Source organism: Triturus cristatus, chromosome 4_2, assembly GCF_964204655.1.
Source record: "Triturus cristatus chromosome 4_2, aTriCri1.1, whole genome shotgun sequence".
NCBI classification, from domain to species: Eukaryota; Metazoa; Chordata; class Amphibia; order Caudata; family Salamandridae; genus Triturus; species Triturus cristatus.
In genome coordinates this window covers 291,791,805-291,818,471 of record NC_140586.1, presented here as the reverse complement: position 1 = coordinate 291,818,471, position 26,667 = coordinate 291,791,805, and the positions used below count along the sequence as shown (strand labels likewise).

Genomic DNA, 26,667 nt, shown 5'->3' with positions numbered 1-26,667 from the left:
TGAGTTAAGGTGAATGTAAAAATTGATCATGAAATGATCGGACCAGAGGACGGGTAAAGGACGGTCGATAGTAATTTTGTTAGAGTTTGTAAATAGTAGATCAAGGGTATGACCGGCAGAATGAGTGGGGCCGATCACTAGCTGATTTAGGCCTAGCGCATTCATACTAGTGATAAGTTCACTGGTGTGTGGGTCCTGTAAAAGCTCGACATGATAGTTAAAATCCCCTAATAAGAAGAAATTCTCCGAGGATAGAGCATGCGAAGCGATGGTTTCGGTGAGTTTGTTTACAAAGTTCGTTTTAATTCCTGGAGGCCTATATAGGAGGGTGCCTTTCCAAGACTCTTTATTCCCCAAGGTTACTGTGAAGGTGCAAATTTCACCCCAGTCTGCAAGAAGTGAGTTGACAAGATGAAGCTTGATGTTGGACCTGTAAACGATGGCAATTCCTCCACCTCTTCTATCTGTCCTGTCCAGTCTCGTGATTTTATAATCCTGGGGGAGGGCAACTGCGATGTCTGGTAGTGAGGATTCTGAGAGCCAGGTTTCAGTGATAAAGAATAGGTCGGGCTTGTCAGAATCTAAGAGTGACCAGATTTCTAATGAATGTTTGGGAAGGGACCGAGCATTGCAGTATAGGCAAGTAAGGTGCTTAGGTATAAGGAGTGAGTTGGGGGTTGGTCTGGTGCTGGTTGGAGCTCTTGCTTGGTATCTGCTTAGAAAGGGGGACCGGACTGGTGAGTTATTACTGGAGGGGAGGGATATGTTATCCAGTATGCTGGTGACTGAGTTCCTGGTGTTCATGGCATGAAGCTCCTGGCTTGAATATTTGATAAAAGCCATGGGGGATGGAGTAAGGGAGGAATGTAGATGCGAACGAACAGCGGGCATGGCGGCTGGCGGCGGTCAGGCGCGGACGGGCGCAGACGGGCTTACCGTTGGCGCGCCGCTGGCGCGCCCGCTGCACGCGTCCGCTCTGCGCACTCGTTTTTATGTGGGGAGTGGGCGGGACCGCGCCAGCCGTGTGTGGAGCGCTGACCTTCCTCTCTCACAGGAAGTGAGGATTTGGAAACTAGGTGTCTACCCCTCCGCACAATCGGCACAAGCCGTGACGGACCAGGGGGACACCGGCGGAATAGGTGAGAGGCAGGAGACAGTACAAGCAGTGATATTTAAAAACACATCTAAAATTTTAAAATATTCGCGCAATGTCCAATCTGCAATTAACCTACGCGATCTGAGGAGGTCTGTGTGGATACAATCTGCTGCGCGCGTCTGCTCTGCGCACTCGTTTTTATGTTGGGAGTGGGCGGGACCGCGCCAGCCGTGCGTGGAGCGCTGACCTTCCCCTCTCACAGGAAGTGAGGATTTGGAAACTAGGTGTCTACCCCTCCGCACAGTCGGCACAAGCACAAGCCGAAGCCGAAGTTAAGACTTTCCAATAGAGAAGCAAGTGCCGAAATACCTTGTCAATAGTCCCTGTCTTTTCTCTAAAGCCTTTGATAAGATGGCATTCACATCAGCCCATATGTGGATCCTATTTAAAAGGGCTCGACTGAACTTTTTGCAGCACATCAATTAGGCTAATAGGCCTATAGTTGCAAGGCTGACCTCTGTTCCCCTTTTTATATATTGGGACCACTACTGCCCCCTGACAGGACCCTGGGACTGGAGCACCACTTGCTGTAGCATTTAAAAGTAGTAGTATGTAGCGAGCCCAGGTGGAAATGTCAGATAAAAAAGATCCCCCGGAATGCCATCTGTGCCTGGGGCTTTAGCCTGTACTATTCGTCCAATTGAATCCTCGATCTCGCTGAAATCATTACCCAAAGACTGGGCAGGGCGAGGATCATCCCCCATACAGGGTGTTGGAAATGGCCCTTTTTGCAGGGTTATCCCTAAACTTTTTGCTTCTTCCTCCTATTTTTTCCTGACTTGTTTGTGTTGGTTTTTGGACTCTGGGTACTTTATCACTGCTAATCAGTGCTAAAGCGCATATGCTCTGTGTAAATTGTGTTATGGATTGGTGTTTCCATGATTGGGTATTTGATTTACTTGTTAGTCCCCAGTAAAGTGCACGGAGTGTGCCAGGGCCTGTAAACCAAATGCTACTAGTGGGCTTGCAGCACTGATTGTGCCAACCACGCGAGTAGTCCTAAAAAGGTAAACTCAGACCTGCCATTGCAGAGTCTGCGCGCAGTGTGTAACTGCCATGTCGACTTGGCCAGTGCACACACTTGCCAGTTCCTAACCTTACCTTTTCTACATGTTAGTCACCCCTAAGGTAGGTCCAAGGTACCCCTGTGGGCAGGGTGCAGTGTGTGTGAACATTAGGACATGCCCTGGTGTGTGTGGCATGTCCTGATAGTGAATTACAGCCTATTTTGTTTTTGACTATTGCAAGGCTTCCTGTTTCCTATAGGACAGAATGGTAAGTTTGTTTATAACATCTTATAAACATAACTGGCCCTGGGAACTAGGTAGGAGAATAAAGTTTAGTATGCCTGAACTCAGAATCTAAAGATGCATCTTTATCTTTTAGTGAAGGTGATTTTTACATTCTGTGTTTGGAAATACCACTCTTAGAAAGTAGGTATTTTTTTGCTCATTCGTCCCGTGTGCCTCTGCTGGAATGTGGATTGCCTGTCCGGGTTTTGGATGACAGAAGGCTTGGGAGCAGGAGTGGCTCCAGATAGTCTAGGTAGTGTCAGGAAAGGGCTGAATAGACCTGGGCTGCAATGGGGGAAGGGGAGTAGATTTCCTTGCACCTCAAAGGGCCTGGTCTGCCTCTGACAATACCGTCTCCACCTCCTGGCAGGAAACCACGCCAGAGAAGGCAGAACTGGTTCTGGCTGGGCACAGACACTCTCTGCCTAAGAGACCAAAGTATTTTGGGATATAAATATTGGGGCCCAGACCCCTGAACTTTAGAACTCTTTTGGACCAAGAAAACTGCCAAGAAGAAGAGCTGTAGAAGCTGTGAGGAGGAACTACCACATTGCTGTGTGCTTTGCTTTGTTGGCCTGCAGTGGCTGCTTCTGTCTTGGGCAGTGAAAGGACTAGACTGAACGTTCTGCAATCTGCTTTGTGAGTTTCTCCAAGGGCTTGAGGTAGAGCTTGCCCCCTGTTCAAGAAATCTCAGGAACAACCTAGACTTCAAGCTCTTCTGCCCGCAGCACTGGGGACTGTATGTTTTGTGCTGCAACAGCAGAAAAGCAACCCGACAACGTCTACGACGCCACTGCCGACTCCGTGTCCTGAAGGCACCGCAGAGGGCAACGCCGCACCGCAACCTTGGTCTCACAGACGCCGCCTGCTGACGCCGCCAACGAGCCGCTGCTCGCACCGCGACTTCTGGGCACCGCCCTGCTTCACGACGATTTCTTGTTATCCCCGCCGCTGCTCCACGCCCGTGTTTTCGGCAACTCAACCAGAGGCCGCCGACGCCCTGCATTTCTAAAAGGTACTGTTTGCGGGTCTTTCCAACACTGTAGCTGGCCCGCGACGCTGCTGTTAGCCAGAACTGTTTGGATTTGTTTGTTCACGATGCCGTGATAGCCCCGGACGGAGCTATCGAAATCAAGGAACTGTTTTTAAAGAGTATTTTGATAACTGTAGATTTTTAAGTACTGTATTGTGTATTCATATCGTTTTTAGGTCTCGCCTAGCGATGCAGTGCCATGTTCCTTTGTGTGTGGTTGTGTGGTTGTGTGTCTGGTTGTGTGTGTGTGGTTGTGTGGTTGTGTGTGGTTGTGTGTGTGTGTGGTTGTGTGTGTGGGGGTGTGGTTGTGTGTGTGGGGGTGTGGTTGTGTGTGTGTGTGTCTCTCGCTCTCTCTCGCTCTCGCTCGCTCTCTCTCTCTCGCTCTCTCTCGCTCTCTCCCTTCCCGGAGCCTCTTTGTGGTCCATTTAGTTAGCTGACTTGTGATACGTTCCCGCCAGGCCTGGGGATTGAGTGGGTGCACAGTGACTGACAGGAGCCGGTGCTCGAGTAGGTTACTTTTTTCCTGCAAACCCTAGTAAATCCAGTCATAGGGCCTACTCCTACTAGAGCGATCATCCGATATGGGGGTCGAAGTCCTCAGCCGCACTTCTGTGCTCTTACTTCCTGTCCCTGCCCCCACCATGAAAGTCCAGTCGCCAATATGCTAGAATACTGACTCACCCTGCAGTGTACCTAGCTTCGGGTGACGTTTACATCTGGCATCCTTCCACCACTTCCATTTAGAGGACTCAGTATTTATGTTTTGTTTTTTGTCAACACTTCACAAGTGTGTATGCATTTTCAAGCTCTCTCCATCGTGTGCTGAACCACCTCCCTCAAATCCACACCTCTCCCTGTGCTGTCTTGCTTCCCACCCCTCCAAACTTGTCTTAGAAAGCACAGCATCAGTGATATTCTTTCTGCTGTCTGGCTCAAGAGCAGACTTTAAAGTTTGTTGTTTGTTTTGTTACCTGCATTCCACACATTGTTTGAAAACTCCAGCTTTGGCACACAAAGCCTTTAAAGGTGCTGGGGGGAAGAACCGGCCATGTACTGCACACACTCAGCTGTTGCCTGAAGAAAGTGTACTCAGAATTACACTTCTCCTGGAGGGCCACAAATCTGGGCTATTGCAGAGGACTTGCTGGTTGAATCCTGTGAATAGTAGATTGGCCTTGACAAGCATTTCCCTATACATTCTGACACTTCCGGTTTATTTTTCAATTCTGTTTAGAGTTTCCAGAGTGAAACGTATTTGAAAAGTAGACCATGCCACTTATTAAAATTGGATTCTATGTACAGTTTTGAGCTACTATAGTATATGCTTGCTTTTTCTCCAGGATTTACTTTTTTTTTTTTAAACGGTACTTTTCTGTCAAACATTGGGACAGCCAAAAGATCTGCACTCATTATAAAGGCGACACCTGTTTGCTTTGCCTACATTTGCTTTCCACTGCAGTAGACTGCTTATAAATGTTCTCCTCAGGATTCTGAGTGCAAGTCAAACCTATTGGTGTTGCCAATGCTTTTTTTTTTTTTTTTGATTTTGAAAACCTTTATTTAAACATTTCGGTACACAGCAGAGAGCCTACAACCCTGCGGGCCGGCCGCGAAAAACCCATTTGGATGCATGTCGGATCACACAGCCCTGTGCCGTCAACCCGGAGGTACGGCGGCGTTGAGGAGTGCAAACGTACCGAGAGGTGGAGAAAAATATTGCATGTCTCAGTATTAAATAAACAATCACAAATTAGGGGCAAGCTGCCCTAGGAGGCATAAGGTGCCGCAACTTCCAACTCCCCCCCCCCCTCCCTCCCGAAACATCGGTCAACACTGCGCTTTCATGTGTGCCCTTGGCTAGCCAGCACCCTCCCCTCCCCTTTCCCAGCTCCCCGAGCCGCGATAGCAAGTGTCTACACATCTCCGGGTTCTTCCTGCACAATGGAAGGGGGCTCGCAGATCCCCCCCCTAAAATCATTCCACTTGGACCACACCTCAACCCACTTGCGCGGGCACCCTCTCGCCACATATACTGTCTTTTCCTGCAGCATGCACCAGTCCATGTCGCTGGCCCAGTCTGAAGGTTTCGGTGGGACAGCGCTGCCCCAGAGCCTGGCAATGTTCCTTTTTGCTATCATTTTCCCGAGTGTCACCCAGAGCCTCCCCTTTGGCGGCAGGTCAGTTGGTTCCCATATGTTGAGGAGGCATCTCTTGGCTTCCGGGCGAATCTCCACCTCCCACACCTCTTCCATATCCCGCACCACCCTTCTCCAGTACCTCTGAATCTTCGGGCAGCCCCACAGCACGTGAAAAAAGGTTCCATCGCCTCCACACCCCCTTCTACATAGCGTTGTGTCCGCCCTACCCATCATATGTAGTCGTGTGCAAGAGATATAAACTCTGTGTAGGATCTTCAATTGGATAAGCCGCAATCGGGCCGATATCGCGACCTCACGTGGAGAAGCCAAAGCGTGCAGCCACTCCTCGTCATCTATTTCCAGCCCTTCAGCGACCCACTTTTCTCTAAGGGGAAGAAGCAAATCTGGGGGGTTATTAATAAGTTTTTTGTAGGTAAGGGATATGGCGTGTTCCGCGAGGAGTCCATCAAGCAACCTATCTTCGAGCGGGGAGGCTGGCGGCAGCTTGACCTCCGGTGGGATGTTCGCCTGCAAGGAGTGGCGCACCTGCAAGTATCTGAAATATTCGGCGTCAGCCAGTTCGTACGCGTCCTGCATTTGGGCGAATGAGCGGACCCCGGCAGGTCCCCAAATGTCTTTGATTTGAGAGATGCCGATAAGATCCAATTGCGGAATCCTTTTGTGCGTCGCAGATTTCCCAACGCTTCTGAGGCCCATAGTGGCGTGGCCATCGTGAGGACTCCGGACCACCCGAGCTTCTTCTGTGCGATGTGCCACAGCTTCACCGAATGAAGTGTCGGGCCGGTGAGTCTGCTCACACCCCGTCTAGAGTAGAGTGCTATTTCGTAGTTCCCTCCGGGAAGCAGCCATCTATCCATGCCGTAAGCCGGGTCATTCCCGTCCCCGTATGTCCCTTGGTTGATCGCGGATAGGTGGGCCGCCCAGTAGTACTTACGAATATCGGGGAGAGCGATTCCACCATCGTACCACCCCAGTGTGAGTTTGGCCAGTGAGATTCGGGGCTGCCCGGCCCAGAGGAGGTCGCGCAGCGCAGCTTCGATCGCTAGGAAGTAACTGTTCGGGACCAGGTGCGGGTAATTTTGGAGTGCGTATAGAAACCGCGGGAGCGAGAGCATCTTAAATAAGGCTGCCCTGCCCAGCAATGACAGGGGCAGATGCTGCCAGGACTTCGCCTCCCGTTGAAGCCGAAGCAGCGGCGGCTTGAGATTGTGCTCGTACAGCAGAGCCTTGTTAACAGTAATATACACTCCGAGATACTTAAACCCGTCCTCTGCCACCCGAATAGGGCAAGAGTCAGGGAGTCTGGGAGGGTCCCCACGGAGGACGTATAGATGCGATTTGGCCCAGTTGACTCGGAAGCCAGAGTTGCGACCGAAACTGTCCAGTATATTCAGCGCCGCGATCAGTGACCCACGCGGCTTCGAGAGGTAAAGAAGTATGTCATCGGCATAGAGAGATATCTTATCCTCCCACCCCTCCGCCCATGTTATGCCCTGCACGGTGGCAACCTGTCTTATCCAGGCCGCAAGCGGTTCGAGGGAGAGGGCGAATAGAAGGGGGGACAGGGGACAGCCCTGTCGAGTTCCTCTGGCCAGCGTGAAGACTTCAGACACCTTATTGTTTACCAGCACCTGCGCCAGGGGTTCCGCATACAGTAAGCGCACCCAAGCGATAAACTGGGGTCCAAAGCCCAGCTTACGCAGGACTGCGAACATGTAAGGCCACTCTAAGGTGTCGAAGGCCATGGTGGCATCCAACGAGACCACCACCGCGTCCTCTTGAAGACTGTGGCACTGCCCTAGCACCCCATGCAATCTCCTAATATTGAGGGCCGTATTTCGGTGGGGCATGAATCCCGATTGGTCAGGGTGGATTAGCGACGAGAGCACCGGCTTAAGCCGATTGGCCAGCGTCTTGGCAAGTATTTTAGGTTCCGCGTTTAGAAGCGAAATGGGTCTGTACGATGCACAAGAGTCTTTGGGTTTACCGTCTTTCGGAATCGCCACTATGGTCGCCAACCGCTGGTCCCGGGGCAGCAGCCCTACTGCTTTACTGCAGTCGAACATGAGTTTGAGGTGCTTACTAGTGACGTCTGGCTGGAGTTTGTAGATCTCTATGGGTATGCCGTTCGGACCGAGCGCTTTACCAGGACGGAGGTCTCCTATCGCCCGCTGGAGCTCAGCCTCGGTGAGCGGGCTGTCAAGAGCCTCCCGATCTGTGTCCGAGAGAGTGGGCAAGCGTATGTCCGCGAGGAGGTCCATGGAGTCCTCCTCCGGCCGGTCCGACTCTCGCTTGTAAACCTGCCGGTAATAGTCGGCGAACTGTTGTACTATTTCCCGGGGTTCCGTGAGCACTCTCCCCAGTTCAGTGTGCAACTCCGGCACCACCCTGCTGGCCTGTTGTTTCCGCTCGAGCCAGGCAATAAGTTTCCCGGCTTTGTCACCTTGATCATATATTCTACCAATTCTATGCCGAGCCACCGTCTGGGCCTCCTGGGATACCAGCGCTCTATACTCCGCCGCCTTTAGCTGCATCGCGTGCCTGAGCTCCCGGTCGCCGCTGGTCGTTGCCTCCCTTTCTAGTTCCCCAAGTTGCTCCTCTAGCGCTACGGTCTGGTGGCTGCGTTCCCGTCGCCGAGCCGCGATAGCCGATAGCGCCTCGCCCCGCACCACTGTTTTAAACGCCTCCCAGAGGGTGGCAGGGGAGGCGACCGACCCATCATTTTCTGTGAAGTAGCGCGAGATGGAAGTGGATATGTGTTTCCTAGTGACCTCGTGTTTCAAGTGCCAGGGATTAATTGGCGCAGTGCAGCCCTCCCGTCGACTTCCGAATATAATCTGTGCAAGGACCGGTGAATGGTCGGAGATGCCCCTGGGGAGGAATTCGGCCTCCAGTACCGCCATGTCGTGTTGGAGCAGGGTGAGGATGTAGTCCAGCCGTGAGAAGGAGTGGTGCGCCCCGGAGAAGAAACTAAAGCTACTTTCAGTGGGGTGGAGTAGGCGCCAAACGTCCGTCAGCCCGAAGGACTCGAGGAAGTCCGGCAGCCACCGTTGCCCCTGGGGCAGGTCTCTAGGTGGCAGTCTGTCTTGGGCTCCCGATGCCACTGCGTTCAAGTCCCCTCCCAGAACGAGCCGACCCTCGGGTAACGATAGGAGGAATGAGCCCAGGTCTGCGAAGGCCCGGGCCTGTAGGCCTGGGGGGACATAGACTGAGAGAAGATTAAGCGCCCGGCCTTCCCAACGCCCCGACACAGCCGTGAAGCGGCCCTGCGGGTCGGTCTTGGTGATATCTACATGAAGGGGCAGCGAGCGTCGCAGGAGTATACCCACTCCTCTCGATCCAGTGGTGAAACCTGAGTGTGCTGCTAGAATGTACCCATATCTGTTCAGGGCGTGGCAGACATTCCCCAATAAGTGTGTTTCTTGCAGAAGCACCACATCTGGCTGGTGCCGTTTGAGGAACTGCAAAACTATAGTACGCTTGAGTCTGTCCCCCATACCGTTGACGTTCCAGCTGAGAATCTTCAGGCTTTTTTCCCACCTTCTAGCCATGTCTGTGTCGTAAGAGGGTGTCTTGTCCCATCACCCGGGCATCAAGTGTGTGAACATAGTGTGTGTGACCGTAAAGGATCCCCAACTCCCACCCCTCCCTGAACCCCACCCCACAATAACAAACCATACAAAATACAACAAACCCATCGAGCCGGACACTCAACTCCCTCCCTCCCGGAGCTGGCCCTGACCTCCCTGCCCCCCATCCCAAAACAACACCCCCCACCCTGCTCCGTGGGTCTTGAACTGCCCACCACCCCAATTAGCAGAGCGCCTGTCGCCCCACCCCACCCCGGTGAACCCACCGAGGAACTCAACTTGGGAAGTTCGTGGGCTAGTCCCCTTTGGTCGCCCGTCCGTGGTGTCCCAGTTCGTTCAGCCCCTCTGTCCCGGAGTCACCCATAGAGGGAAGCCACCCGTAGAGGCAGTGAGGCGGCCAGGGTACCCCAGAGTCAACTAGTCTCAAAAGAAAGGCACATGTGGTATACGTTACTGTCTGATGTCTTCTCAGCGCTATCTCTCGTGGTCTCAGCGCGGCGTCCCTTCTCTGGACGAGCCCCAGCGGGGACTGTTGGACCTGGAACGCCAGGACTGCTGACTCGGCGCACCACCCGCAGGGTGTCCCGGCGCCGACTCCGTGGCGGGCAGGCCCGCGTCTCGCCGCTGTACTTCTTCACGCCTGGAATCCTGCGTCGCCTCTCCCGCATCCAGCCACTCCTGCACCGCCTCCGGCGTGGTGAAGAAGAGGGATCGCCCCCCGGCGATGATTTTCAATTTGGCGGGGAAAAACATCATATATCTGATCCCACGCTCGCGGAGCTCCGCCTTGACCCCTTGGAAGGAGCGCCTTTCCCGTTGGACCTGGAGCGTGAAGTCGGGAAAGAACCGGATCGTGGCCCCTTCATACTGTAGGTCACCGTGCTGTCGTGCCGCCTGAAGAATTGCGTCCCGGTCCCGGAAATTCAGAATTTTGGCTATGATCGTCCGTGGCATGGCCCCAGGCTTGGGTCGTGGGATAGGGGCCCTGTGCGCCCGCTCAATGGTGAAGAGCTTCGAGAGACGCTTGGGTTTAAGGTGTCGTAGGATCAGGTCCTCCAGGAAGAGCTCCACACTTTCTCCTTCAAGTCCTTCCGCCACACCCACGACGCGGATATTACTTCTCCGAGCCCTCCCTTCTTGATCATCGAGCCGCAGGGCCATCAGGCGGTGCTGGTGTACTAGCTCATTCACCCTACCCTCAAGCCGCTTCTCCGAGTCCTGTAGGGCCTTAATATCGACTTCATTAGCCTTGGAGCGGTCAGTGGTTTTCCCCAGGTCAGCTCGGAGCAGGGCCACTTCAATGGTGATCTTATCCATTTTGGTTTCCAAGTTCGTGCCCAGGGTTTGAATCGCAGCCATGATGGACTTCAATGAAGGGTCCGCTGGGTCCGCGTCATCCTTCGGAGCCCTTTCCGCCGGAGGCGGCGCCTTGGCTACTGTGTACTGGTCAAGCTTGTTGGCCTGCGTTGCGGCTCCACTCTTGGGTCGCATGGCGGTCCGGGCACCCCGCGGGCCGTATGCGACACCGCCCGCCGCAACACCGAGGTGTCCTGTGGTCCGACCGGTGTTCGCGGATGTAGCCTTGGGCCCACCGCTGTTGCTCAGGGATCGATAGGGGGAGGAAGACCTCCGCCGGCACACGAGAGGCCCAAAGTCAGTTCCCGCACACCGTCCCACTCCCAGTCAGCCAGGCGGTGCGCAGTCCCCAGTCGCGCTTGTAGGCCTCACCGGATGAGTGGGCCGGGCGCTCCTACGCAACAGGCCATGCTCTTCTGTGGCCACAAAATGGCGTGCCCTTCTAGGCCAGGGAATCAGTCTGCCGCAGCCCCAGTCGCGATCTTGCACCTTCCCAAGGACGGCTGGTGGTTCCCGCCGCAGCACCCAGGCGCCCCTTTCGATCCGGCTGGGTTTGACGGACGTAGCCTTGAGCCCACAGTTCTCTGTCAGGGATCGGTAGGGGGAAGAAGGTCTCCTCCGCCAACAGCCAGGCCCGATAGCAAGCAGGGCACTCCGTCTCACCCCCGGCAGCCCGGTGGTTCGCAGTCCCAGTCGCGCTCTGGAGTCTCACCGGAGGGTAGGGCAGGGCGTCCCTCAGCAACAGGCCTTCCTCTGGTCTCTCGTGGCCGCAAAATGGCGCCCTCTTTTCGGCTAGGGAATCAGTTCGCTGCAGCCCCAGTCGCGATCTCGCACCCGCTCCGCAGACATCCGATGGTCTCCGGCCCCGAGCCGCGATATCAGCCGCGTTTTCCTACGACGGCGTCACTCTGAGCGCGGCGGTGGGCAGGCCCTCGCCGGGGCCTCAGGTAGCGCCGGGAGCCGCAGCAGAGCTCCGGAGCCGAGGCGTCCGTCCGCCGTCTTCCGCCGCGGCCACCCTCCTGGGCCGTGCGAGTGTCGCCTGGGGTCGCCGAGCCGCCCCCGTGTGCACCGGGTCAGGGGGAGCCGGGGGAGCTCCGAGGGCACTCCCCGCAGCGCGGATTAAGTCCGGATTTTGCTGGAACACCAACGGTCCCGGCGGAGCTCCGGGATCAGGCGGCCATTCACCTCGGCGCCTAGCCACGCCCCCCTCTGCTTTTTTTTTTTTTTTTTTTTAAGTTGTGGGAAAATATGTTCAGAAATCTTATATTGGTAGTTTTCGGACAGATGAATGGAGAAGAGATGTGGAGCCATGAGCCAAAGTGCCCCACTGAGCCACTCCAGTTGAACATGTCTACATGTTGCCTATTGTTGTGCATCCATACTGCGCTGAAAGGAACTTTGCAGATGGTGCTCTAGATATTTTTAGGTCGAGCCTAGGGTCAGCGCGCATGCGCTGCTCTACGAGACGATGTATTGGAGTATGGAATTGAAGCCCCGCCCACTCTCCGCTCATATTTGTCATTGGCTTGTGTCATTGCCCTTCGTAAATACAGGCTTCGGATTCGTTAATAGGCTTGTTAGTCCCTCCTTAGTACAGCCTGGTCTTCATTTGTAACCTCCCATGAGGACTGGCCCTTTTGCTTCGGTTGTTACACAGTGAGTCTTTTTTTGTCTCTAAGCACTATTTTCTTGAATGAGTTTCTCCTACTGCAGGCATGATATGCTTTCCTGCAACATTCAGTGCGCCATGCGTGCTTTCATTTTCCAAGCAGCTGGGACAATGGCGGCCGCGTCTTTGAATAGGTCTCGCATTTACAAGAGTTTGAGCTATTGGCATTGTAAATGACAATGCCTTTTATGTGTTAATTATCAAATAAATAAAAGGCGGTCATTTACAATGCCAATAGTTTAAACTCTCGCAAATGCGAGACCTATTGCATTGCAAATGCTTGTTGGTCTTGTATATAAAAATATTGGATATTTGTCTAAACTGGTGTGTTGTCCTTTTGTAGTGCTCACACGGTATTACTGTTGATTCTGTGCAAATGCTTTACACACTGCCTCTAAGATAAGCCTGACTGCTCGTGCCAAGCTACCAAGGGGGTGAGCAGGGGTTATTTTAGGAGTGTAATTCCCTTATCCTGACTAGAGTGGTGGTTTCTGCCTGGCTTTGGCAAATGCCCTAGCCTGGCCAAAAATCCCATTTCTAACACTGGGCAAAGCATCAGTGTCTGAATAGAGCTTTTTAAAATGGTCCTAACAAGCTTGAGCTGCAATATGGTTTGGGAGAGGATGTGCCCCTACTTTGCTACCCCTGACAAACAAGGACCAGAATGTTTGTCTTTGGCGGCACAGGCTTCTTTAAGTAGCTGCTAACAAGATTCGTCCCACTCATTCTTTGCATTTTTGAGGACTGCCTTATAGCTCCTTCTGGAAGCCCAGATTTGGGCACTTTCTCTGGATTTTATAGCCATGGCTAGTTTGGATCGATGGGTTCTTATTATACCAAGATTCTGGGCCCCCTTTTAGTTCTCTAGCCCTTGGACTATACCCTGGTGCGATGAAGTAAGAGCCTATTTGCTCAAGGAAACCAGAGTAGACCGTATCAACTTCGGCCAGCCCTCCTGGGCTTCTGATCAAGGTCTGTAGTTCTTGGGTGCCTACCATCAAATCATGATGCATGCCTAGGCGCTTGTCTTCACGTAGAATTACCTTCTGCCATTTTAATCTGCGTTTTATCATTGGATTGAAGAACTTGAGTCAGTATATTCTGAATTGGGGGCTCTTTAGTGAAACCAACCCACACTGGTATCATTCTTAAACACAGCAGTTTGTGGTCCCTATCCGTTGTCACCTACAGACACTCCTCCAGAGCCTCAAATTTAATAATATATAGTTGATACGAGATGGACTATTTACCCTATTGAGAGTGTTTGCACCAAGTCTATCAGATTTTGTTGTTTCGATCACTGCACTTGGCCAGTACTCTAGATTTAGGACATTTACTTGGAGCACCAATTGCGACCAATTCTTAACTGGGGGGAGGTCTAAAACAGGAACCAACCATTTTCGATCTACTTCACTCGTTTCCATTACATCAACTTTGTCTATGGGTTCGAATGTGATCTTCAAATCGCCTGCTATTATTAGTCTAGATTGTTGTGGCCTCATGCCCAAAAGCTCCTCCAATTGTGAAAGTGTAACAGGATAATTTATATAGTGCAAACTACACCTGATGACGTGTTGAAGTGCTTAGTCTAGGGAAATATGAAATTAATTTGAGTGGTGGACATGTCATGTTATTGTAAAAGGATAGTGAAGGGATAGAAGAGGGAATGGTTTGCATTTATAAAGTGCTTGCTCCTCTGATAAGGTGTTGAAGTGCTTTTTGGCAGGTAGCACTCTGCTCTGTAACCCAAATGGGATTAGTTGGGCGTGTAAGGAAATATGTAAATTAATTCTAGCGGTTGCCATGCTAGTCTGTTATTTGGATTGAAAAGGAAGATTGGAGGGATAGTAGAGGGAAGTGTCTAAACATTTTTGTGGGGTGACTTCTTAGCAGTCGGAGGGGGTTTGGAGTGAGTAAAGGTGGGGAAGAGACTGAGGGAAGGGATTCAAAAGGCTTGTTTGGGAGATCTGAATAATAAGAGGTATGAGAATGCAAGGAGGGTCTCTCAAAAGGGTTATTTTGGGGATCATAGTGGTATTGGTTTTGGGATGGATGAGAGTGGAGGTAGAGGATATATTGGGAGTGGTATAGGGTGAAAATAGGGTAGTGCATTGGCAAGTGCAGTTTGAGGTGAGTCAGAGGACACACTGTGAGAAATTGGGTAGTACATTGGATATGCTGAATTAGAAGCAAAGTAACAAATAAAAAGATACAGAAGTACAAGGAGGGTAATATATGTAGGTTAAAGTTGTATTCAATAATCTCAGACCTTCAAGTGTTTCTGTACTTTAAATTTATTTTTATTTTTTGGTCAATAGTGAAGCAATAGGTAAATAATTATAAAGATTTACTTATTTATGCAGTCACTTACATATATGTTAAACAAAGAATAATGTAAGTACAAGTAATATGTAGATTTGTTAAGCAGAACCAACGAATATCTATATCTTTAAAAATAAAATTAGTACACACGGTTATTCAAAGAAATACACATATGTAGGTACACATGTATAGTCCAAATAAATGCTTAGATACAGAGGGACATGGTGTATATGTATGTTTTAGTACGGTGGTTATGTGGGGAAGATCCAATTCTTGAGTAGTCTTCAGAAGAAAAGGTGGTTATCTGTGGATCTTATGTTTGGGGGTAAAGAGTTCCATAGTTTGACTGCTTGAACAGAGAAGGATATGCCCCCCCCCCCCACTAGTTTTTTTCTTGTATGGTGGGATATTGAGGCGTGGTGCTGAAGGAAGTGACCCGATTAGGGCCACCGGGTCACTCGCGACCACCTCAGCCTTCCGTACAAATGAAGAGTCGGTCAGACAGAGAATACAAACCAAGTTTTTATTCAGGTACGCTCGAGCGGAGCCCTATGTGCCCAGTCTCTTAGAATTTCTGTGGAGGGACTGACATCAGAAAACATGGTGATACATTGTTTCGATCCTGAGACCGGGCACACACTATCTCTGTGCCAAGGTCGTTCTGCCTGTGCCCATTGCTGGACTAGTGGGAACAGGCCTCTATCTAGTGGTAAAGGTGTGCGCTAATAAGAACAGTGTATTCATTAGTACAGCAGGGCCTAACCTTGGAGAAAAGGAAAATTACCAAAACTGCTTCTCGCAGAGGCAGAGAGATTAGTTTCGCTCTTGGGGCAAAATGACGGCTAAACATAAAATGCTAACTTATGCAGAACAATATATAAACAACACGGCTAAGACCTTTTTATTCCAACAGTGCCATAAGTATACGGGTAAAAGCATAATCATAAGTATAGAGTCCATGTGCTGATGCGTTGTTAGTTTCAGGGGAGATATCGCCAATCACCTCACAACTAAAAGCACTTCTTTGAAGAAGAAGAAAAGAATGGAAATCAATCTACAGCACTACAGATTGCAAACTGACTGTCAGAAGTAAGTAATGTTTTCTTTCCACCCAATGCTTTTTCAACCTTCTATGAAGAAATGCATTTTAGCTTCCAATGGAGGCAATCTGTAGTTCCGCACCTGGTAATACATTGACGCTCCACAGAAGTCATAGCCACCTGCAAGCTTTCGGGGAGAAAGATCGTCCACACCTTTTGTTTTCAGTTAACCTGAGTTATATGCTGATATCACCTGTTCTCTGGTCCACCTACCTAGTGATTGATGGTCTGGAACCTATTGTCTATTTGGGTTTAGTCGTATTAATAATGTTATCTAGCATTGTCCCTTTTTGTGGCGATCTTTATTTGAAGCATCTGTTTAGCTATAAGAACCATGCTGGAGAGCGGTTGTTACAGGTATGTAGCGTTTTATATGATCAGATACCGATTAACCAAAAAGTCACACAACCTTACAACTAGATAATTCCAGAGCAATATAATGTTTCTTGATGCCTCGGGTCAGAAGACTTTTCTAAAATATGTCTGACTGTGCTGTTTGCTGTCTGTTCTCAGCGATGCAGGAGGAGGCCCTGAAGCTGGTCCTATTAGCCCTGGAAGATGGCTCTGCACTATCCCGGAAAGTCTTGGTTCTCTTTGTTGTCCAGCGACTTGAACCGCGTTTTCCTCAAGCCTCTAAAACAAGCATTGGGCATGTTGTCCAACTACTTTACAGAGCATCCTGCTTCAAGGTGAGATTGGGGTTGCTGGGGCAACAAGAGGATTTGATTGAGTCTGACCTTAGGTGTCCCAAAGTGCTGCACTTGCTGGCAAAGTCGTCTCTGGGGTACTAATATGGGGATGAGTATGTAGTGAAACAAACAGGTAAACTTGTCTCTCTGTCCATTTAATGGTGTTTGAGGAGGTGTCATTACTGTGCGCTTCTAAAATCCAGGCTATCAGATTGTCATTCACTGTTATTTTCCCAGGTCTGTTGGAGATAAATGGAGATAAAATTCACCTATAATATGCTTTGTGAATTTGTTGGTGTTTATGAAATTAGCTAGCTGAACACACCTCGAGGTAATACTAACGTAACCCTTGGTCCTTCTTGAGACTGTACCTCTAATCACCTTTGGAGTATGGCACTTGCTTGTTTTTAGTTATGTTGCTATTGTGTAAAGGTGGTGTGAGCCTGTTTCAGATGTTCCCTAAGCCTTTTGAAACGTATATGCCATCATAACATCCCATGTGTAAATACACGCTTGTTGTCCAACTCTTTTACAAGGGCGATTAACACATCTCTCCTTCATTTGTATCCTACAGTAATTGTTCTAGCATTTATATGACATCAAGTGCTTCACATCTTATGTTTCTGACCTCCTCTCACCAATGCTGTAGGGCTTTAGTGGATATAAATACACTCCTTCTACTCTTATTGATCCTAGAGTCCCCACATGTCCTTATAAGGGTTCAAGTTCTTTATTCTTTCTGTCGGGTGTTTCGTTCACTGTATTTACAATGGTGGACTGTAATTTTCATTTCTCACGTCTGTCATGTCGCCCATTTTCTGCTCTCACTGTGTAATAATACCTGGTCATCTCTTGTCTGTGGTCTTAGTGCCTGTGTGTTAGTGGTCTGTTTTGTTCATTTTTTTTCTCCGTAGGTTACTAAGCGTGATGAAGACTCCTCCCTTATGCAACTGAAGGAGGAGTTCCGGACCTATGAAGCCTTACGGCGGGAGCATGACTCACAGATTGTGCAAATCGCTATGGAGGCGGGTTTACGCATTGCTCCAGATCAGTGGTCCTCGCTCTTGTATGGGGACCAGTCTCATAAATCCCACATGCAGTCTATAATAGACAAGGTAGGAGGACCCCTCGTTCCTGTTCTTCTATTATCTTGCAGGGAAATAGGTTGGATTGAGGCACAGCAACAACAGATTTAAGTGCTTATTTAATTTTTATGCAGTCAGAGGTGCACTTCTTCAGAACTACTGAATTTTAGAAATCTCTTATGAAGCTAGAGGTACTATATACTTTGATGAAGCAGTAAGGTATTGTGAGCTCAGTATTGCAGTATTTTCTGTGCAGGTCACAGATGTAGCTCAGGTCAGCATTTCCAACATCTCTGTGAGGTGTAGTAGAGGTTTAGAGTTCAGGTTTACTTAATTGTGTGGTGGGTCAGAGGCTTAATAAAGGTCTGGATTACTGGTTTTCATGGAAAGTCACAGATTTAATCAGAGGCTAGGATTACTTAAATCAGTTTGTCTTTCAGACCAGGATTTTGAAGCATCCATTTGTGATCTTGCTTTCCCAGTGCGCATTCTTGGACCATGTAGAACTTTGCACATGCATGTTGAAATTCTGCCCCAAATGAGGTACACTACAAGAGGTTAAGTAACCAACTTCCTGCAGTAATACAAGTTCAAGAAATCTTACCTGGACACCTGGGAAAGATAGATATTTGTGTTTTCTTTACACTTCAAGACGCTTAGGAGCTTATAAATATTCCTTTATGCATTTTGGAAATAATCTGTTTCACTTTGCTGGTAAATGTTCACATGTGTGGCAGTGGACCACAGCAGAAGTCTTTGGAGTATGGTGTTGGCTGCTCCAGTGAGGGTACGACTAGCTGGGAGCAAAAGCAATGAAATGCAAGGCTTGTGGCTTATAGATTATGGCTGAGGAATTTAGCAAAGTGTGTTTTTTTTTTTTAAAGATGAGTTTGTTATGTGGGTGTAGGTGTCTCCCCATACTGAGAAGATATATTGGAGGTTCATTGGAGCTCTATATATTTGGAAACGGAGCACCTCAAAGGCCCACCTCCATTCTGGGGATGGAGGGTCCTAATGGGAACAGGAGATGTATTTAACTATGGAAAGGCTAATGGCTTTGCTGTCAGGAAGGAGGAGGTCTGGATTGGGCACTGGAGCAATGATCTCACAGATTGTTTGCCCCATTTGGTTTACTGAAAATCTTAAGTTCATGAATTCCTTTAGAACAGTATTAGGCTGTACTAAGCGACACCAAATTTGGTGGCTCCTAGCTTGCCGTGAGCACAGTATAAAACTGTGTATTCCATAGTGCTGCTGTGCCTTGAGGCTCTTGTGTCCTCATTGGACAGTAGCTTGTTAGGAGCAACCTATGACTGGATGTTGAAGGTAAGGAGTGCGCTTTCATTAAAAAGAATGTTTTGCACAAGTAAGCCTTGTTGTCTGCACTTTGGTAGTGAATTGCCGTTGTGAGTGTGTCTTTTTTACCTACTTTCCCTGCCTACACCTACAAGTCTACTTTTTGAATAGCTTTCGGTTAGAAGTGCATGATCTGCCACCCCTGTTCTTACCTATGATTCTCGTATCTGCCCTTAATTTGTGATTTTCTTTTCTGTTGCATACACCACTGTGGCGGCCATCTTTTTGTAGTCGATTGCAGCAACTAATTTTAGACTAGGTATTTTTAACACCAGGGCCTCCACTCAGTTTTTTTTTTAAGACTGCATGACTGTTTGGAAATGTAACCAGTGAAGACACGGGCTTGTCTGATTCAGTGCAGTTTTGTAGATTGATTATTACAATTAACTTTTTTAAGTTGCAGACCCCGGCCTCATTCGCACAGAGTGTTCAGGAACTTACCATCGCCCTTCAGAGGACTGGAGACCCAGCCAATCTCAACCGTTTGAGGCCACACCTGGAACTTTTGGCAAACATCGACCCGAGTCCAGGTACCAAAATTGCTGCAGGCTGAGTTATTAGGACATGCTTTGTAATGGGTGTTATGTAATGCAAGACTGGTTGTGCACTAGATGGTATTGTACATCCTTATATATTTTTTATTAGGGGCTGTCCTGCAAATCGCCTTGTTCAAACTCTTCCTGCACTATTATTTCCTGGTTGAAGCATGTCACTAGACTGGCACCCTTGCATCTTTTGCCTCAAGATTGGTCATATTGAAGAAACAGCAGTCTTCTGAAGTAGAGGATCACTCTAGCCTTTCTTTTCTTTCCTAATCACGGTTTACTACTTTAGTGTCCATATAGTCGTCAACTATATGGCAAATGAGTGACCAATGAGGGAACACACTAGGACATCCCCTTTTTACCGCTCTGGTGGGGGAGAGGTAACTCTACATCAAAAAGAGTCTTATCACAAAAGACAAGAGTGTGCTAAACAGTATGCACCATGGATCCTATTTACGTTTCAAGGTCAAAATACCACCAGTGCCTCCAAAACCAGCTTTGAATCACCAGTTGACCATCTTCAGAAGCTAAATGTCTGTCCTACTAGAGAAATGTGGAAGAAAGCTGGGACCATCTCAACAAAAAGACAAGGATCTTATTCCAAGCACTTCCTGATTCAAAAGAAAGGTTCAAAACAGGAATACAGACCTGTACTAGATCTATGGCTTACCAATAGATACCTCAAGAGAAGTTTTGGCTGCTTGTACCACACCAAATCTATCCACGGTATGCTTACTTCCACATCCCCAGAGCAAGACATTATAGGAAGTGTCTGAGATGTGTGGTAGTGAACTCACATTTTCAATCCACAGACCTACCATTCAACCTAAAAGCAGTGCCATGTTTACTCTCCAAATGTATGGAAGTAGCAGCAGCTCACAGAGTAAGGGAATCTTCATCTATTGTACCTGGATGATTGACTAATTAAAGCTTACACCTGGTCCAAGATGGAGCTGGATTTCAAGAAAACACTGGTGTTTTCAAACCTAGGTCTCCAAATCAGCTTTCCAAAGTGTCTCCATGCCAATGCAATGTTTGTCCTACGTGGGGGCCACAATAGATACCGTAAAATGAAAAGTGGATAATTCAGAGGAGTGTCATCTCTCCGAGAAAAGTGTCCGTGTCCTCCTATTTGGAATACCAACAGTCTGACAGATTGGCCAATCTCCTATCTTTTTGGTTCTTTTGCATCCAGTATCTACATTGCCCTGAAAGCAAGAGTTCATACGAGACCTCTTTATCTGTGCCTAGAAGATGAATAGTCTGAAAGACTGAACAATTTGGAAGACAAATTGCATTCAAATCTTTCAATAAAATAATCCCTCTCATGGTGGTGTAAGCGACCAAATCTTCTCAAATGAGTTCCATTTCAACAGGAACACTAGCATCTGCATTGGAATGGAAAGCTCCTCTTGTCCATCTGGCAGTAAAGGCCATTGGACAGATAAGGGGAGATTGCATTTCTTCAACTATCTTTAGCTGATCGCGACCCATCTTGGTCTCTAGGCATTCGTTCGGTTTCTTGATGAAGAACATATTGATGCAAACCGACACCATCACAACCATGCACTACCTAAACAAACAGGGAAGCAAGAGTTTAAGACCACTTTTACTGGTGGTGCAGAACATCACACACTAAATGCAGGGTGCGTTCCAGGCAGTTTAAACCAACAGGCGGACTTAATCGTTTGAAACAAGGAGGAAACTATGAGTGGGTCTTGGAAGACTGAGTTGTTTAGCCCTCTTCGAAGAGTAGGTTACTCCATCATTGTATCTCTTCACAGCAGCGCAAAACAAAAAATGCTGATACTTAGCTTCCAGAATGCTAGAACAAAATTCATTGGGCAATGCCCTGTTCATCAAGGACCTTTCTTTATGCTTTTCCACCAATGCCATTGATCCTGACGATAGTGGTGAAACTGTGCAAGACTCTAGCAATGATTCTCGTAGCCCCACAGTGGCTGAGAAAATGGTAGTATGCAGATGTGCTTCAGATGTGCATGAGGCTGCATTAGAGATTTCCTTACAGGTTGAATCTTGTAACCCGACTTCATGAGCAAATCCAACTTCTGAAATTAATATTGTTGAATTTGACAGCATGGCTTTTGAAATCAGACAGTTTGTACATTAGAACGTTCCACCACAATGTATGGACGTTTTAAGAGTAAAAATATCCTTCAGTAAGGGAATGTTAGGCCTTGGTTTAGAAAAGGTTCAGAATGTCATGCCAAAATTAATGACAGAGTGTTCATTCTGATGAGAAGACTTGCTCGATGGAAACTTAACCCTGGTCATTCAAGTGCAGTGAACCCTGGTCAATTCAAACTTACATTGCAGCATCTCTTGGAAACTGCTTTTTTGATTGCTTTAATATCTGTTCGAAGAGTGAGGTAATTACAAGCCCAGTCTGATGTATAGTAAAAAATATAGTAGAAATTAGTACGCATCCATCTTTCTTCACAAAGTTGTTTCGAATTTTCACAGTGACCAAGCGTCTTTTCCTTGTCTGTCACTTTAGTAGAACAAACACTTCATTAGATATTGCTCCTTTTTAGACCAAATGCAAGTTCTGAGAAAAATCCAAGCTGTTATTCATCAGTTATTGCAATATTAGAGCAGGTCTAGCAACATCCTAACAACCAGTCACTAGGTGGATTGTGGCATGCATTTCTTTATTCTCAATTGGCAATTAAACCTCTCCCAGGAAAACCAAAAGCTAACTCTAATGGAGGTAAAGGAGCCACCACAGCCGTGCTTAGAACTGTCCTAATGGGAGATATTTGCAAAGCTGCCACATGGAGGTTAGTGCAGAAGTTCACAGGACATCGTCTGGATTCAGACACACAAGCTGAGGTTCGTCAGCAGGAAACCGTGAAAAACCATTTCAGGTATTCACAGTTCACAATCTAGAAGAACCACTAACTTATCTGTTTTATCCATTGTCGAAGAGCTGCAGTAAGGTTGTCTGCTTTTTCTCTGTTCTAGTGTTTATCAGTGAAGATCCTACAGTGCAGAAGAAAAGGTTACTTGTGGTCCTAGTTCTTCCTCCCATATTGGGTTATCTTGAGCATTAGAAACAACAACTAACTTCTTGTCATCGCAAAAAAAGAACTGAGTCAACTCCCATGTATATGGCTAGGAGGAAACTCTTGGAACCTTAGCGATAAGAGTCTATTTTCACATATTTAAATGAAAGCCTATCAGGCTGCACTTTTCCCTCTACTTGAGACCGGTTTTATGTTTTGTTTACATCTGAGAGGCTGCAGTGCAGTCTTACTTAAAATAGTTCTTCTGGCAGTCTACATTTCATAAACATTGAACCATGGTTAGACTTACGAAGGGTGCTGCTTATCATATGAGCATTAAACCCCCTCTGTATACAACTCTGGGGATATGCCTTAAAATTATGTGTTTGGGTTTTCACGCATGCATCATGGAATTATATTAACATTTGACTTTACTTATTTGGCATTTATATTGCATACATCACCAGTACTATCTGGGTGCATGAGGGAAGAATGCTCAACCATGTGACAGGAAAGGTTGAACATACATCGAGAGTTTAAGGCCAGGTATGAACTTCATCAAGGCGGGTTCAGGCTACAGTTAATAAAGGAATAGAGTCCATAGCTTAGGGGTGTAAGAAAGTGCCCTCTTTTTGCATGGTGCCCCCACTTTGTTCTAAACTGCTGATGTACTGTGACCGAGTGTGCCCTGGGTTCCTGCCAAACAGGTACCCAGGGCCTATGTTCTTTCCCTGAACTGCATTAAAAACAAAACCCAACTGGCACTCTTTGGCCACAGGTCAGTCCCTTTTAAATGGTACCACAGGTACCCAGGGTACTGTGACCAGGGAAGGCCTCTAAGGGCTTCAGCACTTATTGTGCCACCCTTAAATGCCCTATACCTTTACACTCTACACCTTTGCAGGCTGCGTGTTTTGGTGCAGAACAAAGTGAAGATTAAACATGGCACACATCCCTGTGTGCCATGCCTACAACCCACTGCCCTGGCATAGATCAGCCACCCCTCTAGCTGAGTGCGCATACCAGTGGTGAGGGTACAGGTGCATGAGCCCTGTACCCCTACAGTGTCCAAGCCAATTCTTAGACATTGTAAGTGCAGTGCTGCCATTAAGAGTATATGGTGCTCCGAGTTTGTCATTACGAACTCCACAATACCATAATGGCTTTACTGAAAACTGAGAAGTTTGTTATCAAACTTCTCAGCACATTAAATCCACACTGATGCCAGTGTGGGATTTAATGAAAAATGCACACAGAGGGCATCTTAGAGATGCCCCCTGAAAAATGACCTAACACTAGTGTCCAGGCTGAGGGGCTGCGATGCAGCTGCCAGCACCAGACATGTTTCTGGACCCCTGGGTCGAGAGCCTGCCTCTCTGGGGGGTTCTGAAGCAATGCACGTTCTGGGACGAGGTGGTCCCCACCGGATCTGACCCCCACTTTGGGTGGAAGAACCAGCTGGAAAAAAAGTGAGGAAGGGAGGTGTGCCCACCTTTGCCAACACTACCCCTCAGGCAACGACAAAAAAAGAAGGACCGAACAGCCGTGCCAAAGCTAATAAGAGGAGGATGTCCACTGACTTTGCCCCAGCTCTACCGGCCTGTTCCCACCTGGAAACTGCAGAAGCGAAATGTCATGCAGCCAGCAACCTCAAGAAACCCGAGGACCTGTCCTTACTTCTAAAGAAAAGACTTTGTCTCCCGTGAACACCGGATTTGTTAACTCACAGACTCCAGCTCTGGCCAAATCCACGAGTCTGCACCCGTCGCCCAAGGCCCGACTTTGAGTGGCCCAACACCACGAGGAGGTCTCTCCTGCGATTCTGACCCGAGATCTGGTGATCTCTGACCTTCCTGGAATCTCCAAGCGAAGCCTGCATCCTATTTCTGGAGTATCCCCCTGACCACGACCGGAGCTGGTAAGAGAAATCCGATGCCTAAAGACAAACCTGCACCCAAAGCCCCATGGCCTTGGGTGGCCAAACCGATGGTGTGCCAGCATCCCCAGGCATCCCAACTTACCTCTCCAACCTGTGGTCACCTCCAGAAGATCTTTGTCCCCGAGCCTGCAGTCTTTGTTTAAACTGGAGAATTCCCATTTCAATCAACAGGGCACTCGACGCCAAACCAGCTCACTGCACCCAGCCGCCCCTGCGGGTGTACATTTTGTGCTAAACAGGATCCCCCTTTGCCGGGAGCCTAACACCTGGAGCTTTGCCCTCACAACCCAGTGGCCTGCTTGTAAGAAGCCACCAACTGGAGGCCCCATATCCCCCATTGGATAATATTGGGCCTCAGCACTCGGCTGCCCTAGTGCCGCTGAGGTGTAACAAGAGTGAATCCTTGACCCTGGGGGAACCCTTGTTCTAACCCCAAAAACTCAACCCCAAAGACCAAGTACTTACCTGGTAACAGTTAACTACATTTCTCTCCATAGGAACCTATTGACTGCTTTTCTCTGAAAAATGTTCGAAGTGTGAAGTTGATTTGTATGGAAACCTGAAAAATTACACTTGTGCAAAACTGATTTTATTTACCTTTTCACTAGGAGATGTCCCAGTGTGATATCTAGGCATATCATACTGAGTACAAAAGGTAACTTAAAAAGTAATCTAAAAAGTAACCAAAAAGTAATCTGTACAGTAATTACAATACCTTGACCTACCTGTATTTCAAACAACTGCATTTAAACTTGCATGCACCTGTAAACACTGCATACTATTTTGCAAAGTATTTATTTCACTTACCTGTGCCAGGCTTGGCTCTAGAAATAAAATAACGACAATATTTGTATACAAACAAAATTAGTCTTAGTTGAGTCTTTGTGTGTGACATCATTTGCTGATTGAGTATATACAACAAATGCTTAACACTACCCTCTGATACAGCCTTACTGCTCACCCACACTACCACACAGAGAGAGTAAGGTTCTATCTACTTTTACCTCTGCCTACTTTTGGGATTGCACCTGGACTCTGTGCACACTATCCCTCATTTTGGTATAGTTTATACAGAGCCATCTTCTTACATTTGTGACGCACCTCCACCCAGAGCAGGCTTCCTACATCTCTATTGACATCACTGATGACATAGTCCACAGAATCTCTCAGGCACCCACTCACACCCCCATATAACCTTTCATACACCCACTCCCAACTACTACACCACCATTCTCAAACCTATTCACACACATACTAGTACTTACACAGTCACTCACTGGTTCATAGATCAGCACACACATCCACACCCACTCACTCATACAGCCACTCATATACCCACTCAGTCTCTAATACAGCCACTAACCTATCCAATCATATACCCATAGAGCTACTCACACACTGAGCCAGTCACCTATAGAGCTACTCACACACCCACTCGCTCACCCATACAGTCAATCTCACAGCCATTTACTCACCCATAGTTACCTACCTACTCATACAGATACTAATATGTACTCACTTGCCGAAACAGTCACTGACACAAGTATGCTCTCATTCATAAAGCCACTCTTACATTCACTTACTCACACATACAGTCTCTCACATACCCCATGTAAGAAAGTGCCCTCTTTTTGCATGGTTGTCCCCACTTTTTGCTAAACTGATGTACTTTGACTTGGTGTGCCCTGGGTTCCTGCCAAACAGGTACCCATGGCCTATGTTCTTTCCCTAAAACTGCATTGAGACAAAGCCAATTGGCACTCTTTGGCCACAGGTCAGTCCCTTGTAAAGGGTACCACGGGTACCAAGGGCACTGTGGCCAGGGAAGAATAAGGGCTGCAGCTCTTACTGTGCCACCCTTGGAGGCCCTTTACATACCTACCTGCACACCTGCGCACACGCACACCCCTGCGTGTTTTGGTGCAGAACAAAGTGAAGAGTCGACATGGCACACATCCCTGTGTGCCATGCCTCCAACCCACTTCCCTGCCATGGGTCAGCCAACCCTCTAGCTGGGTGTACTATACCAGTGGTTAGGGTACAGGTGCATGAGCCCTGTACCCCTACAGTGTCTAAGTCCATTCTTAGATAATGTAAGGCCATTAAGAGTATGCGGTGCTCGGAGTTTTTTGTCATTGCGAGCTCCACAGCCCCATAATGGCTTTACTGAAAACTGGGAAGTCTGGTAATAAACTAATTAGCACATTAAACTCACACTGATGCGAATGTGAGATTTAATAAAAAATGCTCTGATGCCATCTTAGAGCTGCCGCTCCAGACATGTTTCTGGACCCCTGGGTTGAGAGCCTGCTGCTTTCGGGGATCTGAAACAATATACATCCTGGGACGA

The 26,667-nt window shown here is 48.2% G+C and overlaps 1 protein-coding gene across 13 annotated transcripts in view; it reads left to right on the top strand.

Moving 5' to 3' along the window:
* RC3H1 (ring finger and CCCH-type domains 1) overlaps positions 1-26,667 on the top strand; it is a 710,644-nt gene that overhangs the window by 173,289 nt on the left and 510,688 nt on the right. For 7 of the 13 annotated variants that reach the window (XM_085601575.1, XM_085601567.1, XM_085601572.1 and 4 more), the window contains exons 5-7: positions 16,191-16,366; positions 17,281-17,481; positions 19,205-19,337. In XM_085601575.1, coding sequence (XP_085457701.1) covers positions 16,191-16,366; positions 17,281-17,481; positions 19,205-19,337 — 510 coding nt within the window. The remainder of the gene's footprint in view (positions 1-16,190; positions 16,367-17,280; positions 17,482-19,204; positions 19,338-26,667) is intronic. The other 6 variants (XM_085601577.1, XM_085601579.1, XM_085601576.1 and 3 more) reach the window with 1 other exon arrangement.